General features: G+C 40.9%; 1 protein-coding gene across 1 annotated transcript in view; it reads left to right on the forward strand.

Moving 5' to 3' along the window:
- Positions 1 to 17,709, forward strand: part of Aff2 (AF4/FMR2 family, member 2) — a 484,709-nt gene that overhangs the window by 287,625 nt on the left and 179,375 nt on the right. The window contains exon 4 of the mRNA XM_005406396.1: positions 14,756 to 14,800. Coding sequence (XP_005406453.1) covers positions 14,756 to 14,800 — 45 coding nt within the window. The remainder of the gene's footprint in view (positions 1 to 14,755; positions 14,801 to 17,709) is intronic.

Here is a 17,709-nt window from a genome sequence, read left to right on the forward strand (position 1 = left end):
GTGAAAGGACTCGGTCACTGGCTAAGGACTCTGCATTTCCAGTGAATTGTTTGCATTAGCAATGGTCATCCAGCAGTAATAGATGAAGATATTCCGGATATTGCCCTCATGGAAATGCCTTCATCCATTTTGTTATTTATGCCACCAGCACGTTGCTCTTGAAGTTTTGAATTCAGGGGTTAATATCTTCACATTAAGGATTTAGCAGGTCTCTCTTGGGGTTAGACTATGATATGTAGAGATGAGAAACTTAGAATCTTGGAAATGTTACTTGGAAAGTTTATTGCATAGGAGGTGTCAGATGCTGCTCAAAAACTTTGTATTATTCTGATATTGTGTCACACTTTCCTTTTGAGTACAAGCTGTTAAGAAAGATAAAACATTTAGAAGTGAATGGAACACGTTTCATAAGTACAGATAAGTACCAGGCTAGATAATTCCAAGGAAAGTGTGATCATAAAATAGATTATTTACAATGTGCCCTCAGCGCAGAACCTTTTGGATACCAAACTAAATGAACAATAAATATTACGAGTTTTGCCACTTAGGCTAGTATATTATTTTAGATTTATAAAGTCCCTCTTCTTTATGATAATTCATTTGCATGAAGAAAGACTGTAAAAATGATTCCAAGGAGCTTCAAATACATTTTAGAGTGTAGTATGTTTTAGTGGTTTATTTATCTTGAGTTGGGAGCTTTTATGGATTCCAGCTATATGTCTTTGCCAGAAATCCTGTTTTCTTGTGCTCATGGCATCAGTGAGAATAAATGGAACTTGTGGAGGCTGTGAAGGCCGCTGGAGGGAACTTCCCAATCTCGTAATATATCAGTGTCTCTTCGTGTCTGTTTCTGATGGGGTCCAACAGCAGGTCAACATCCTTAGGTAAAGAAAGTCTTCCTAAGAGTGAGCAGCAGTCACTGAAAGTAAATTAATGAAATCCAGCATCTGCTCATCCCTTTGACAAGGAAGAATTTTTGCTGCCAACATTTAGAAACCACTCGATGTGGTCTCCATTGGAAACCAGGTTTCGACTTTCTGCCCTGGACTGCCAAAAATATTACAGTAGAAAATGCAAAAGTAAGTTGAACTTTGAATTATAATTTCAATGACTGTCTAGTGAAATGGATTCGTGCTCTGGCACTGTACCTTTGAGGTTTTGGGTTGATTCACATAAGATAAAAATCCGGCTGGTCTGACAGTTGAAAAGGTCACAAGCACACTATATGCCTGGTGGTCTCAGTATATTCCCAAATCTTGATTAAAATGGAAGCTTTAGAAATAATTATGGGGTTTTTTCAAAATAATCTTTTCAAACAGAGCAATTTCTACATACTTTGGCATCACGTTCATTGACTTAGCCAAGTATAGATTATATTTTCACTACATTTTACCAATATTTTATAACTCAATGAGAAGCTGTCACATGACTGAGGCACTTTGGCTTTGGGGCTGACATATTATTTTTGAAAATGACATCTAATTGTCATTGCAGTCTCCCTGATATTAAAAATTGAACTGTCCACACTTTAATACTTCCACGGGAGTTCTCAAGCACATTTTCTGCTTTCATTATGGAAATACCTGCTTGATATTTTTACTTATGTTAATTGTTCAGGATCTGTACCTGTAAAATGCGTAGCTTTTATTGGAGACTTCTAATTAAAGTGCAATCAAGACGAATTTAAGCTTTGAAAATAATCTGCTTTGAACCATAGATTGACGAACTTCTTTTAGCAAACAGGAAGCATGGTAGAAACTGGATTCTAGGCCGATCCCTTTGTTTTACATCTAGAGAAACTGTGACTTGACAGGAGATCATATAGTTTGTCAGTGATCTCAGTTTCTGCAAGACAGTTGCCTCAATAAAGTTAACTAAGTTCTCAGGAAATACTAAAGGAATTTTTAGAGCTTCTGCAAAGTATTATGTGCAGTATGATAGAAAAATATGAGTGAATGTTGAAATTTTTAAAAAGACACATTGCCAGTAGCCTCTCTCAAAACACTCCACCTTAGCACAAGCACGCTTACCCCATCATTTCTGCCACTTTCTGAATCAGTTGTGCAAATCCACATTCACGAGAGCCTTTGTTAGGTGTTATATAAAATATGGTAAGTCCACTGCTGAGTCCAACAGAAATGCAAGGTAGTCAAAACATTATCGTGGGACCTCATCCACCTTGTTCACTGCCACTGTTTGACTTCTGGAGCCTCGCCAAAGTCAAAAGGAATCTAAAAGCTCAAGGTTTTTAATTGATTCAGTATAGCGAAGCACCCATGACGACATAACTGAAAACACGCGTGATGGAGTAAACTTGTGGAACTGAGTGAGAAGGTGGCAAGAATGATGAGATAAGTGTGTTCAAAGCAAGGGGGAGTATTTTGACAGGGATTCATAGCATTGTGTCCTTCTCTATAATTTTTAAAAATTTAATCATCCACTGTATATTCTGATCATACCTCGTAGACTGATGCCCAGCATGCTAAGATAATTCTTTAGCTGGACTAGTCTTACACTTTTTCTGTCCTCAGTCAATTATATTTGACTATGCCAGGAGTAAGGTGCTTTCAGGAAATATCACTATGTCTTTTCCAAATGTCAAATTCCTTGCCTGTCTGAATTATTCCCCTTATTCAAAGTCAGAGTCAGGTTTCCCTTTCCTTGCCTGGCCACTACAGATCCATGGACAGTTGTATCTTCTGCACCTTCTTCTTGCAGGTACCATTGTCTAGTTTTTTAAAGTAGGATAATCCCATACTCTGGGATATCTAGCATAGACCTGACTTCAAATAATGCTTTTCATTCTCCCCATAACTAGCTATCCTGGTAATTGCTATATTTGGCCATCTAAACTATTTCATGGAAATTGTTCCTGTTACCCATTCAAAGACAAATGCTTCTTCTACCAATGGCCCTGATTCCTGGATCAAAAAATATGTGCTCACTTTCACTGCCATTGTTCACTTTAGGCATGTGGGTCTTATCTACTCACCAGTAGTGTATGGTTTCTGTTTGTCTGTTTTGTGCTACTATAACCTAATATCTGGGGTTGAGTTATTCACAGTGAAACTCCTTGGCTCATAGTTTTGGAGGCTAGAAAATGTAATGTCAGAGTGCATACACTGGTTAGGGCCTTCTTTCTGTGTCATAATGCAGCGGAATGCATCACATGGGAAAAGGCCAAAGAGAAGATGTCAGGAAGAGGCAAAGGAGGATGAACTCATCTGTGTATAAGGAAGCCACCCCAATAGTAACAAACCTACTCTAGTGATAACAACGTGAATTCATTCATGAGTGGAGAGCCTGTGTGGCTTAAGCACGTCTTAAATATCCCACCTCTTAAAACTTGTTACAAAGGCACTTAAATTTCAAGATGAAGTTTCTTGTTTGCTTTTCTTTTTGCTGGGGTCGAGGACTGAACGCCGTGCTTGGCATGTATTAGGCAAGCATTCTACCACTGAGCTACACTTGCAGGGTCAGGATGAAGACCAGCCCTCAAAATGAGTGTTTTTCTTAACGTGAATGTTTTGAGGGGGCATCAAACTATGCAACTTGCTGTGGACATCCTTTGTTCAACATCTATTGAATTTCCCATTATGCTTAGCACAATATACCAAACGTAGTGCGGATGCATTGCATAATTTTCACTAGGGACTACTTCTTTAACATGAATAGATTCTCCTAAACATATTAATCTTCATCATGAGAGTTTGGTTATTTTATTAACCATTTATTTATATTAATAATGAGCTGTATTCGTACTTGGAATTATAAATGCCTCCTAGGTATGTGTTTATCTTGCATATATCTATAGTTCAGAAATAAGCAATAGTTGGTTCTCATGTAGATGTGAGGCAACCTGGAATTACTGATGTCATGCATATACTTTCCTTGAATTGACCTAAACCATTAGACTCCATATGCTATAGTATAGTATATCTAGTTCCTTCTATGACCTTCAGTTCATAAAGCAGTGAGACTGAGATGCTGGACATTGTGGACCCACACTTAATGTCACAGATCCTTTCTTTATGACCCACACAGTACCAAGGGTCTGCGTTTTGCTGAGCCACTTCCTAGAAAAGTGCCATACTCTTCCAATGAGCCAAGATTCTCCAAGTATCCCATCATGCTGGGCAGATGGGACCATGGGGCCATCTCTGTACCTAACTGGAGGCACTAAGTAAGGCCTATGGAAAGTTTAAAAACAAGACCTTATTGTACTTCTTCTATTGATTTTCAGCAATGAAAAAAACATAACAAATTGTGATGTTTTCAAATCAAAACATCAGGAATAAACTCCAGTTTTACAGATGATTTCTGTTATACACATGCAGGCATATTTGAGGGGTGCTGGATCTAGCAGGAAATAGGTAGTAAAGCACCAGGTCACTTAATAAAACAGGAAGGAGAAAGGCCAGTGTTGTGAATCATTATTTATAATTGAACAAAGTGGTGATTTTGCCAACTCTCTCTTCTCAAATGAGACCATCTTCATGGTAATCAAACTATTACTCTGATGCAGTTTGCTTATCCAGAGACCAATCTATGATTGATGACCTGAAAATGGAGGTTGTCTTTCAATTCATTTGAAATTCAAACAGAGTTGACAACCTATAGCTACTGTGGCATATTTTTTTAAACAAAATCAGGCACGTACACTGACCTCCTATTTACATTTCTTTGAGAAGAAAAAAATCACATAAAAGCTATCAAGAAACACATTTCACAGCAGGCAAATTAATTGGTTTTACAGTATTTGAATGGAGGGTTTGTCAAATAAAACATGCCGTGACAGTTAACAGTGTCATTTAAAGCCAGAAAATTATTGGCTTATTTGTTATTGGATAAAAGGAAGGCAAACATTTTGTATTAGGAAGTTTTAATGTGTTTAAAATCCTCATTAGGGATTAATGGACATGCTTGCTTAGCATAGCGCCTCATTAATTTGAGGCTAAACAGTTACTTCTCTGTTTGAATCTCAGTGTTGTTTCTTAGCATTTTTTTACTTCTCTTTAATTAGGTCTTGCATTTGAGTTTGGTCTCTACACCACTGGAGATGTAGAATTAATTAATGAGATTTATAAATCTAATGGAAGTGAGTTATTCTTAGCTATCATTTCATTTTAGTGAGCAGTTAAACCACATGTAAGTGGGCGCAGATCTAAGAGATTTCAGAAATGCAGGGGGAAAAAATGTGAACTTCCCTGAATATATTTAGCAATGTCACTTGGCATTAATAGATAAAAGTGTTTTAATTAGAGTTATAAATAATAGGGAAGCTGGCGAGGACTCAGCTCCCATGCACACGGCTTGTTCTTTAGGATCATCACTGTCAAAGAAGAGCAATTGTAACTTTGTTTCTGTGGAACTGCGGTGTCATCCACTAGCAATTAAGACAATCCGAAGTGCAAGGTTTGAGAGTCAGAAAGGCGCCAAGTTCGTTAGAGGTTATTCTGAAAGTGGAGGCGCTTTCCATCAAGCGCATTCTGTTGTCACATTTTTATCGAGGGCATGTGTGGGTATCATTTATAACGTCCATTCACTTACATTGTTTAAGGGAAATTTAGCTAAAGGAAAATTCTCATTGTAAAATAGACATTCAAATCATCAGCTATGTATCCAGAAGAATAGTAATTCCTTTAGGGTGAAGGTTTAGGGAAGTCAAGGAAAGAGCTTTATTTCCTGCAAGATCTGTAAAAAATAAGAGCTGAAGATCCATATTTGAAAACTTCATTTTTTACATGAGGTTATAGCATTTAATTTAAGACTTTATAATATGCCTGTGGCAGTATCTTCAGAAATCCCCAGAAAGACTTGAATGCTTTTTGTTTTTGTTTTTGTTTATTTTCAATGAGTCTTTGGTGTCTCTAGAACCATACATGCTTTGAAGATTGTCAATCCAGGATATGTTAAAAAAGATAATCGAATCTTAAATGGTTCAGGTTAACAATCACATAATCACATGTGCAAAAGTCTTGCTTACATACAAAATATTTACATGATTAGAAAGGGCTCTTCTTTAAACATTTCAGTTACTCCTTCCAATGTCATAAAGGAGTGCTCTCCCTTCAGAGGATACAGGTTAACGGGCTTCCCCGCACTCCCCTACAGACAGAGTTGAGTTCATTTCGCACCTGAGGAGATCCTCCAGCCTATGGGCCATATTTGGCCATGGGCTTAATTTCCTCTGGCCTTCTGGGTAATATTACAGGAATCACCACATGGGGTCCCAGAAAATCATTAATGCTACTCCTGGGCTCTTTGCTTATCCCACTCATAATGAATCCTTTTATAGATTAGAGCACTTGGAGAACTGTGAACTGTGCTTAATTAACTAATCAGTGGTGGAAAGCACAGAAGCTAATAGTGAGGCGCAGAGTGTCACTTCTGTCTAAGTCATCAGAGCTCTTCGGTCTTTAACTCCCTTCTCCTTCTTCCTTCTTCTTTTACTTCCACATGCTGGGTATATACAATATCTCCTTGACTCACATACGGGCAGGTACTTCTATTACACTTCTCTACCAAACCCATGCTTCACGTTCCTGTTCGCCAAGAAACAATTTCCCACGTTTCCTTTCTCTTGTTTCTGATTCCGGCACTCCATTCTCAGCTGATGACCTTGCCACATCCTTCATGGGGAAAAATAGATACAACCAGACAAGTACCATCTCATCTTCTCATCTTCAATCTCTCTAGCCCCACTGCTTGTGTTCCTATGTACGCTGTCCTCCATCCTGATACAATGAAAGACATGTCTCAAAGTCATGCACCCATTTCAGGCCAACCTCTCCAATTGTGTCTTGACCTGTTCTCGCCTTCTCAAGGACTTTGCTTTCACAGTTATGCACTGTATCTTCTGCAAGGCTTTCCCATTCTGGGCTGAGTTGCATCTATCTGTGTATAAACATACCTTAATTCCCTCCCTCTTAAAAAATAAAGCAGAACAAAAAAATCTTGACCCCTACTTCACTCCTTCTTATCATCTCATTTCTCTACTCATTTTCACAGTAAAAGCCGTTTTATTCACTCACTCCATTTCTGCTCCCCCGATACTAAGTCGGTTTTGCATCATGAGAAATGATGCTATCAATCCGGCAGCAAAAGGCGAAGGTATGTTCTTCTTGGCAAAATAGGAAATACAAGAACAGTGCTGTGTGTATGTGTGCGTGTATGTGCCCATGAATGTGCAGGTGTTTAATGTTGACATATGTTTGCTAACTGTCCTATATTTTGAAGAAACTCTTTTATTCTGAGATTATGACAGATATCATAGGTTATGACCTTTGTAAACTTTAAATATTCTAGTGCACTTTATTTTATAAAGTAGCAGTGATATTGGCTACTTTGTTTCATTTGTTGACACAATAAAAATTGGTCATCTTACATGCATCCCCTATTATTTTTGCATCATTATATGCACTATAAAACACTGATCAATTGTCACAGATTTCTGTGCCTTCTACTCTATAGACTGGAGAGAGAAAATGAATTCTCCCCAATCACACAGCTAATTACTGATAAAGCTTGGACATGGACCTGCTATTTCCTGACACTATGTTGCTCTTTTCACTAGTTTATTAGGTACTTTATCTATAAATCAGATCACTGCTTTCCAATTTTTTAGTTGCTCTATGCTGTACACTATTGCAGTGATCATTAGAGAGATAAGGGCCATATGACAACTCCAAAAGCTCTGCCATTTACTCTTTAATTGACAGAATTTAAAAGCATGCTTCCTGTCATGCCTTTCCTGTGTTTTGATCATGTGTTAGTTCTGAAATTGACTGACTCCAATTTGTACATCTCTTCTTTTGCAATTCTTTTACTGTAAGAAAATATAGGGCTACGTGCGATGTAGCCATTAATGTTAGCAAACATGCAGTAAGGAGGTATTTGAGGGGAATCCTGATTTCAATGTAAATGGTCTTTGGCTGCAGTGCTAGGACTTGGACCAGACAGAAGTGGGCATTCTGTGAGCTCAGAGGAGTCAGATGACTCCCAGGAATTTCACCAGGAAGAGATCTTGGGCGGAAGCTCTTTGGGTTTTAGTGCAGTCCCCAGGAGCAGAAAGAAGGCCAAGAAGAGCACAGGAAAGAAGGGGCAAGCATGTTGGGGCAGATTAAGGGAAGCTGTGAAAGAGAAGGAGGAAGAGACAGCTAGAATCTGAGCCTGGAATGAAGGACTGGAGGGGAAAAGCCTGGAGAATATACACATAGAGGGCCTGGCCAGAGGAGACCACATAGCTGAGACCTAAGTATTGGCACTGGAAGCAGTGACAGCCAGAATGACCTCACTGACCAGCCCAAGTGACAAGAGCCAAGGCATCTTCAGGAGAATGTGGGTCAAACCACCAAGCGCTTCCACAGGGGTTCTTGGTTTCTTATAGCAATATTCCTGTATGTGTACCTTGTTTTTCTTCAAGATTATAGCACGTACAATTGTGTGTGTGAGCACGCAAGCACACACACACACATGCACACACACACACCTCCTGATTATAGCTCACTTTTCTATAGAAACTAGCTATTAGGCCAAATAAATGAACAGTGAGCTAATGGCTATTCAGAACCCACTGAATTAAGTACTCCACTTGAAATTCCATCTGCCAGTAGGTACTCTCAGCTGATGATGGGCCTTTCTGCATATGCATTCTGCAGTTTCCCATACCTAATGCAATCAGTGAAGAGATGTCCTCATAATGAAGCATGTCGCCTGTTCTCCCCTCCCTCCCCCCTCCAGCCCCCTCACCCCCCCAACTCTCTGTTGACATACCCCTCAAGCCCATCTCTAGCCTCCTTTGTCACCTTCAGTGATAGCCAGCAGATGGAGCAGCAGCCTGAAACTCTGTGTACACTGGGCCCCTGAAGTGGATTTAATAATTAGTGACATTCTTAAGATGTCGTGGGGATCAGTTTACAAGGCAACCAAACTATCTCCTCAGTGGGAGCTAGGCTTAGGATGCTGCTGCTTTTCCAAGGACCTTGGAGGGGATGAAGAAGAGAAGGAGCTGATGGAGACTTAACATACATCACTACTAGGCTAAGGTACTACTCTGTTATACCTTGCTTCATTTCAGTCTCACCAAAATCCTAGAGATTTTTTTTTATTGCTTCTATGTAAATTGGGAAACAGAGGCACAGACAGTTTCATGTGGCTTTCCAAGGTTGCAAAGTCAGTTAAGTTTTAGGGCTGGGATTTGAATCCAAGTCTTTTGAGCATCAAAGATGACTTCCCCTTAAATTCTCTAGTAAAGATAGTAAATTATCTCAGTTCATTGTTCAGTATAAAGGCTCATTGCTGTCTTTTCCTTTTTAGTTTTATTTCCATGTATGATTCCAGACAGGGGGCTATCTTCAGTATTTGGTTTAAAATGTCATGTGTTGAGATTTTTTGAGCTTCATGCTCCAATTTTGCTCTTTCTTAGAGAGAAAGGTGCAAATTAGTTTCATTTACACGAGGTATTTTCATCATGAGACTTTCTTAAAAATTGACCGGAAGCAGTATTTTAAAATCAATACCAACTCTTTTGGACACCCAAGACTCTTGCTATTAAAATGAAATAGGAAGATGAACTGGTTTGGTGGTATCATGTAAATGTGAAATCTGTTTTGTTTTGATTAAAGTTCTATTACCTGGGGACTTCTGTGTACAGCTTATGTAATATTAACTATTCTCATTTAATTGCAGGCTCATGAATACAAACTAGGATAGGGAGAAGTTAAGGTGAAGCAGGAAGCAAGGGACAGACATAGTGTGAACCGAGTTTGTGGTTTCCCAGATTCAGTTTGGAAAACTAGAACTCCCTGAATGAGGAGATGAGGGGTCCCAGAGGCATGCAAATGAGAACCTCAGAGGCTGCTGTCCCCTTTTTATAAATGACCAATGATGGGGATTAAACTTTGAAAAAGATTGAACACTCATTTGGTAGCACAACATCACAACCCAAGTTTTCATCTTATTAGTAATATGTCAGGGAGCTCAGTGTGCCATAAATCAATCATGGGGATAAATGTGATGATTTGTTAATGAAAATACAAACGGAATTAGTTTGGAGGCTGCCGTCTGTAGCAGTGCTGGATATTGTTTAACTGGGCCCCATTACTTAATTTGCAATTCAACTTGCAATTTGTAAGTTTTACGTCGAGAAATCGTTGTCAAAGAGGAACACGCTTAGATTAGGGGGCTCTAATTGCCAGTATTGCATGACAGACCTAAGGGTGATTTTAGGGGAAAAAAAGCAAATCCACTTTTCCCTTGCATTCCCTTAGTGAGAATCTACTCAGAGGCATGCGTTGAGCTTCCCTGGGTTCGCCATGTGATGGTCGTTATTCTTTCAATGCTTTACATTAATCTCCATGTTTTCTATTAGTGATAGCTACTGCTTATGTCTTTCAATGCCACAATCAGGATATTTCTGATACCTTATATTACCCTAATTGCCAAGAAATATGCTCCAAAATGATTAATTCCAGAATGATTAAAACATCCTATGCAATTCATTTATTGTTGCTGCAGTTAATTGAATATTTGATGATTTAAAGGTACCCTGATTATTTCATAAGATATGTATTTATCACCAGCCAGATGATCCGTACGCGGTCTCCCTGTGCTACATGGGGTGGCAGCCTGCACTGTCAGATGCAGAGAGGGTAGGCACTTGTGAGAGCTCTCAGGCAATTCACCACCTGCCCGACGCACGCCTCCCTTCGCTGGCCCTCAGAAGACCACAACCCTGCCCAGCACAAGAGGGTCGTCTGGGGCCAGGAGTGAGTGCACAGCCTCCCCCGTGCGTCGTCATGGGGCTTGCTTTCTGTTGTAAGAGGAGGGGGCGGAGAGGGGGAGTGTGAAAGGACGCTGCAGCTCTGAGTGGCTAACTTGTGCTTTGTGGGCTATCTGAATACCCAAGAGTGGATTTAAAGGGAGGAGAAGGTGGCTCCGGAATGGAGCGGCAGCTTGGCTCCTCCATGGGTAGTAGTTCTAATCCCAGTGCCACCACTAGCTCTCTTCCTCAGTCTCTTTCTGTCCCACCTGTGTGAGTGGCTCCTCCAGAATTCCCTGGAGAGGGGTGTGTGTGTGTTGGGGGGCATGTGCCTGAGAGGAAAGGAGAGTACAAGAGGACAAAATCCAGCCCGGCCTTAGTCAGCTTCCTTCCAGTGTGCAGAGTGACCCCCGGCGCAGCCCTGCAGGGGGCTCAGAGACTCAAGTGGTCTCAGGTGGCCCCAGCACTTCTCAGCCATGTCAAATCCTTGGCTTCTCACTCCCATATGGAGTAAGGACTACAGTGGGGACCTCAGCGACTGGGAGCTTCTGTCGGACATGGCTCTGTCCATGAACCCGGTAGGTACCCTTTCCCTGGCACCTAAATGAGATCACCTGCTTGGTGTTGTCTGTTTCCCCTGTAAGTGTTGTCTCTCCCATTCGCGTGGAGCCCTGAAGGCAGTCGTGGTGTTGTCTTCAGTGTCTTTAAATTCTTCCCCGTGGCACCATCCTGAGCACAGTGTGAGCTCAATCAGGATTTTTCGTCTAAAGAAGCAAATGGGAGAACTGATGAATAGGCAGACCGGGAATGAATAGGATCCTTTTACCCTTGTCAAACTACCTTACAATGTATGTCCCAGTGGGTCCCTAATTGTTTGTTTTCCTGTCCCATCTAGACAGTTAACTCTGCGAGAAAGAGGCCAAGTCTCATAGTTATCTATCTTACCACCCCCCTACCCCCCAGCGCACAGCACTGTTCCAGGAATGTATGAAATAAATGTCTGCTGGTTAACGTTACTACACTGGACTTATGGAGAAACGAGCAGTGGGCTGGGCTAGATGAATTTGCGGAACTAGTCACTTCAAAAAAAGACAAATATCTGAACATTGGATGCGGATGCAGATTGATTTGACTGCTCTTTTCTGTAGTGTTCTTCTCGATCCAGAGTGTTACTGACTGCGATCCTCATTATTGGATTTGCTGCAAATCTCCAGAGCTCGCAACTCTTTCTCTTTCAACAGCATTTCCTCCCTAAAGAAATGGGCATTTGTAATTCCAGGTGTACAGATGATATTTTCAGTTGACAAGAGTGAGTCAGCTCTTAGGTTGCACAGGCGAGAAGCCTGGACTTTTAATAACAAAAGTAAGGAGAGTCAGAGCACAAGGGTAGTAACTGACTCTCGGTATGGGGTTTTGTAAGTTACATGGCACAGTCCTTTCACTTATTTCATTTGATGCTCACAGAAACCCTGTGCTATTTAACAGGGATGAGTATTATCATTATTTTAGTTTTTCTACAATTGGAAACACAGAACTCAGAGGAGTAAAGTCCTCTTTCCAAGGGCTAGAGACCAAACATCCACCTAACTTTTGACTCATAACTAAGTGCTCTTGTTGTATGTACATATTAGTGATAGATTTTCCGCTTTATTTTCAAAATTGACATTGACTCATGGGCACAAAGACAAGAAGGACCTTTGCATGATACTCGTCCATACACATTTAGCTTAGGTAGCCTACAGTGATACAGCACAGCTATGAAGCTGAAGATTTAAGCCTCGGTTCCAATCCTTTTGACCTTCGTGCTTGGGAAAGGTGTTAGTGGGAATTCAAGAATTGTCTTGACAGTTGCTGGAGCATTCAGCAGTGGGATTTTATTTGCTGTCAAGAATTACTCGGTGAGTTCTATAATCCGATAATATGCTAGCACAGCATCTCCCTGTGTATGATCTTTCTCTGAACACATATTCTACAGAGTAGCAATATTCATTAAATGGAAAAAATAAATGAAAGCTAAAAACTCAAAAATTCAAGGATCAGGTAAGTTGGGGATGTGCTGCGTTAAAATAGACAATTGTCTCATTGTGCTTGATTTGTATCATGGATCGTCAAGAGGGGACAAGGATGGCAGCATTTCTCACATTTATTTGTACATAGAACTTTCTGTTTTATAGAACTGGTGTCCATGAGATAGTCTCTGCCTTGGTAGTGCTTGCCAGCTGCAGTGATGTGTCAGCTGTGATTCTTCACATATACCCAGCTTCCCGTAGAGCCTGCAAACTCCATGAGGGGGGAGATTAGGTCTTCTTTTTCTTCCCTTATATTTACCTAGCACCAGCCTGTTGCACAGTCCTAGGCCTTCAGAAATATTTGTTGAGTGAAAGAATGAATAAACTGAGCTAGGCTCAGTCACTTGTGGATTCCTTGTCTGAAACCTAGAATTTAAGGTTCCTTACAATAAGCCAACTTTTTGAGCCTTTTCTTCCACTGTTTCCTCTACCTGATATTCTAGTAGTAGTATTATTAGAAGAATGACTATATAATTTGAGCCAAACTGGGACACTGTGAGGATGAAAGGGGATGTCATCAGTAATTACACTAGGACAACAGGGGTAAAGAGGAACTGCACTGGGCAAGCCGGTACTGCTCGCCCCAAATTATTAGTGACTGTCTCTGCCTGCTTCCTCTCATAGAGATTTCATGCTTCCTGGAGGAGGGACCCTTGCATGTAGGAGATAATTAGTAAACACTCGTTGAAATTAATGTGTGTACTGTAGCAACTTTAATACTAGTTGAAGATTTGCAGTGGTTTTTTGTTTTGTTTTGTTTTTTTTAGATTGAGGCAATCTGGAATCAACCCCTCAAATGTAGTTGAGCTCATATTGCAATCTCAGGGTAACACATTGCCTTTTCAATGGCCTGGGGCATCCAGAAGCTTTAGCAGTGCTCTCTACAGGCTGTCTTAAGTCAGTGAACAAGAGAGACCCACTATTGTCCTTGCCCGAACAGCGCTGGGGACTGGAAGTGACCAGACTGCAGTCCTGGAGAGGGTGAAAATGTGAAGGGGAGAGTTAGTCATGTCTGGGGTATGCTCATAACATGCACAGGTGATGCATTTCTTCAGGTGGTTCTCCTAATCCTGAGTCCTTCAGAATGCCCTGTCTTGTAGCTGGTGTCTCCTTTTGGTACTTGGATTCTCGCTTTCACCCATTATGCAACGCCTGCAGAAAGGGGCTGTGTACTTGACATCGAGTTGGTCCCCAATACTTTTCTACAAGGGGCTTGACTTCAGACTGATTAGGAAGGTGTCACACTGAGAAATATAACTCATGGGATTCTCTTGATGTAGGTCTGAGATTCTAAATGTCAAGACAAACATGTAATTCACACAGTTGTTTAATTTTCATGTTTTACATAAAAAAAACATTTTCAAGGGTCTGCCTATGAATTCTAGGCTGGGCTTGAACATAAGATCCTCCTGCCTCAGCTTCCCAAGTGCTGGAATTATAGGCATGTGCCATCATGACTGGCTTGAATAAAAATAAATGTAGGCATCAGGTTAGACTCTCAGTTTCAAAGAGGACTCAATTCAGTCATAGAAGTGTTTTTTATAGGCTTTGTCTTTAAAATGGTTGTTGTACTAAATCGTTAGCTAGTCAAACAGGCCTTAAGGATCACGAGATCAAGCTCTCCCTTTGGATAGATGAGCAAATACAAAACCAGAAGTCTGGGAGATGGCTCAGTGTTCCACGGCAAATCAGTGACGGAATAAAGAGTCACTTTCTTTCTGCACCTTGAGCTATGATATTCCTGCTTCACTGAACTAAAAGAAAATTGGCCAATTGCAAATACTGCTTACTGTTCAATAGGAGAAAATTTTTGAAAGTACATTTTTTTAAGCTTTGTATAATTTGTTCTATAGAGTCAACTATTGTACAATGGGCTTCCCTGAGAATAACTAGATTGTGCTTAACTTTTTTCTGTTTGTTTTAGGTAAGCCTTCCCAGTGATCCAAGCTGTGTTGAAGAAATCTTGCGGGTGAGTTTAAACTTTTATTTCTGTGCCTTTTAACAATGCAATGATCTATCCGCTTAAGTTGTTTGAAGTAATTGCTGTCCCCCTTCATGGAGCATCATGACAAGGAATCCTTGTATCGAACTTTGTACCCTTCTGCTTATTCCATCTGTCTCATTTCTTACCCGTCCCCTCTCCATTCTCCAGTATCACTAAGTTTCTGTCCATTCCCACATCCTTCTTTGTCTTCTTTTTGACTCCTTCACAGAGAATCACCAGAAAGATTTGCCTCTGGAGATTTGCCTACCCAGGCACCATACCCAGACTTGATCTTTCTACCTTTGGCATCTTAAAAGAACTTTATTGCAGCGACTTATCATGCTGGTTATAGAAATTGTGGCATCCAGTGAGGGGATGAGATATGAGAGATGGGCTGGGAAAGAGACCAGCAACTAACGGCCTGTTGAAAATATTACTTAAGGGAGTGAATTTATGTGTGGGAATGGCGTGGAAAAACAGCAAAGTGGAAAAACGTGGTTCTAACTTTCACTGCAGTAAACAAACCAAGTGAAAAACTAAAGTCACACCAGAAACGTGGACCTACCTACCATCTCCGGATATTAACGTAATAAGACAAAGTGATATCTCAGACAGACAAGTCATAGGAGTGAGTTCCTGCCCCAACTTTGCCACTTGTCACTTCTGAGACTTTGGACAATGATTTTATCTTTCTGAATTCCCCTTCTTTGTATGTACAAGAGGATAATAACACTTGCCCTAATTTTCTTATATGCTACCAAGTGGCTGATAAATGCTCATTATTTTGATAAATGATGACCAGTATAGCCATGTGAAAAATGAGGAAGGCTTTCTGTCTAGAAAAGGGGAGGAGAGAGGAGATGGGAAAGTAAAAAAGATTTAAGATATGTCATGCACATGTATCACAAAATCATAACATATGTAAACAGTATATGTCATAAACATGAACTACAAATAATCACAATAATAATGAAGATAGGGCAAGGGGATATAGAGACTGAGGGAGGGAGATGGGTGCAGAAGGGAAGGGGAATAAAAAAGAATCAAGCTCTCTTATGTACACGTGTCTATGCACTAATCCTAATGTAAACTTCATGTACTGCAAACATGTACTAATAAAATCAAATTTTAAACAAGCTTTAAGGATCACAATCTATGCCACTGAAAATTCAGCAACCTCTTTCCTCACTTAGCAGTCACTCTAACTCCCTCCACAGACCTCTTCCCCATGTGAAGGCCTTCTTGGCATCCAAGTCTTGGGTGCATGTCCTGTGAAATGTAGCCAAAGGAGTAGGGAAGAGCAGAAAGCCATCGCCGTCAGGTGAGCCTGACACCTGACTTCACTTCCTGTGGATGTCCCTGTACTTGATTCAGCTCAAGGACATCACTAGTGACTATGAAAGAAATAATGTAACTCTGATGAGAGATTAGCCTACGGATTAAGGATATTCTGGCCCTTTTGTAAGATAAGACAGGACCCCAGCAGTATCTCAGTCCCTGGGGCTATGGGTTCCCATGGAGGCAGGCAGCCGTTTTGAAGTCCATCAGCATGATGCATCCTGGGAACTCAGCTACCTTCTCCTTCCCATTAGACACAGAACATCCACTCACTCCTGGTTTGCTTGTCAGTCACCTTCCTTAAAGGAAAGCACCACTGAAAGGATTGTCTTACTCTAGTCTCAACAGTAAACTTCTTTTTCCTCCCTTTCTGCCCTGGTTGCCGCATGAAATCAGTCAGGTCTTCAGCTTAATTCTCAAAGGAATATTGGACCCATGTGAAATCACTGCCTAACTTGTCACACTTGGAATTCTCTCCTGAAGAGCAGCCCAGTCCCAGTGCCTAGGTGGTTTGCACAGAGGCTAAGTGAGGGGAGTAGGGTAAGTACCTGTCAGAAATTGGCAATTCCAGTCCCCAAAGGAATAACAGAATTTCACTCAAACATGGAAAGAAAAGCAAGTTGCATTAATAAACTCATAAAAGATAGCACCCTTTGAGAAAGTAAAAAAGTCCTGTTGTTCTTGAAACTCCAGGGAAACGTACGTGGCTGCTTTTATTTATTTTTTGAAGGGCTGTAGATTGTATAGAATTCTTTCATTTTCCCAACAACACTGTTAATAAATGGGCTTTCCTCTGTTGAAGAATGGAATGTTTCACTCCCCACACTTACAATAAAACTTAGCTTTCTGAAGTCTAGGCCCCAAATTTTATAACTAATTTTTAAAATTTTATGGACCATATTGTGTGTCATAACAGAGTGAGCTTATGGAACTTTTTAAAGTCACACATTCACATTCTGGTTGGTTTGAGGGCTTAGGAAACCTGTGGACCATTCCACAGTAAGTAGGATCATTGCCCCATTCCTCAACTGCCTCCTTCATATAGAAGTGCCTTTTCTCCTTCTTTCTACGTACACTTGACCCACCCCCCCCCAGTACTTTTCAAACTATATGGAGTCAAGAGAAAGGTCACCTTTTCTCGCTAAAACCAAGCTATATGGAGGAGGGGCACCAGCCCATGTGCAGAGGAGGAGGGGCAGGAACAGGAAGAGGAGGAGGAAGGGAAGGAGGGGGAGAGAGAGGAGAAGGAGGAGGAGCAGCAGCAGTGGGAGGAGCAGGAGGAAGAGAAGGGGGAGGACGAGCAGGAGCAGGAGGAGGAGGAGCAAGAGCAGAAGGAGGAGGAGGAGGAGAAGAAGGAGGAGGAGGAGGAGAAGAAGGAGGAGGAGGAGCAGGAAGAAGGGTTGTTGCTAGTTGCTCTTGATGTTCCCTCACTTCCTAGTCTCCTTCTGTACATCTCAAGAGCACGGTTAATTACTCCCTGCTCTATCTCACTGCCCACCTCCAGTGAAGAAGCCTTTAAACTGCACACATTATTTGCATTTGTCCATGCAAACCTT

Source organism: Chinchilla lanigera, unplaced genomic scaffold (assembly GCF_000276665.1).
Source record: "Chinchilla lanigera isolate Chin_1 unplaced genomic scaffold, ChiLan1.0 scaffold00097, whole genome shotgun sequence".
NCBI lineage: Eukaryota > Metazoa > Chordata > Mammalia > Rodentia > Chinchillidae > Chinchilla > Chinchilla lanigera.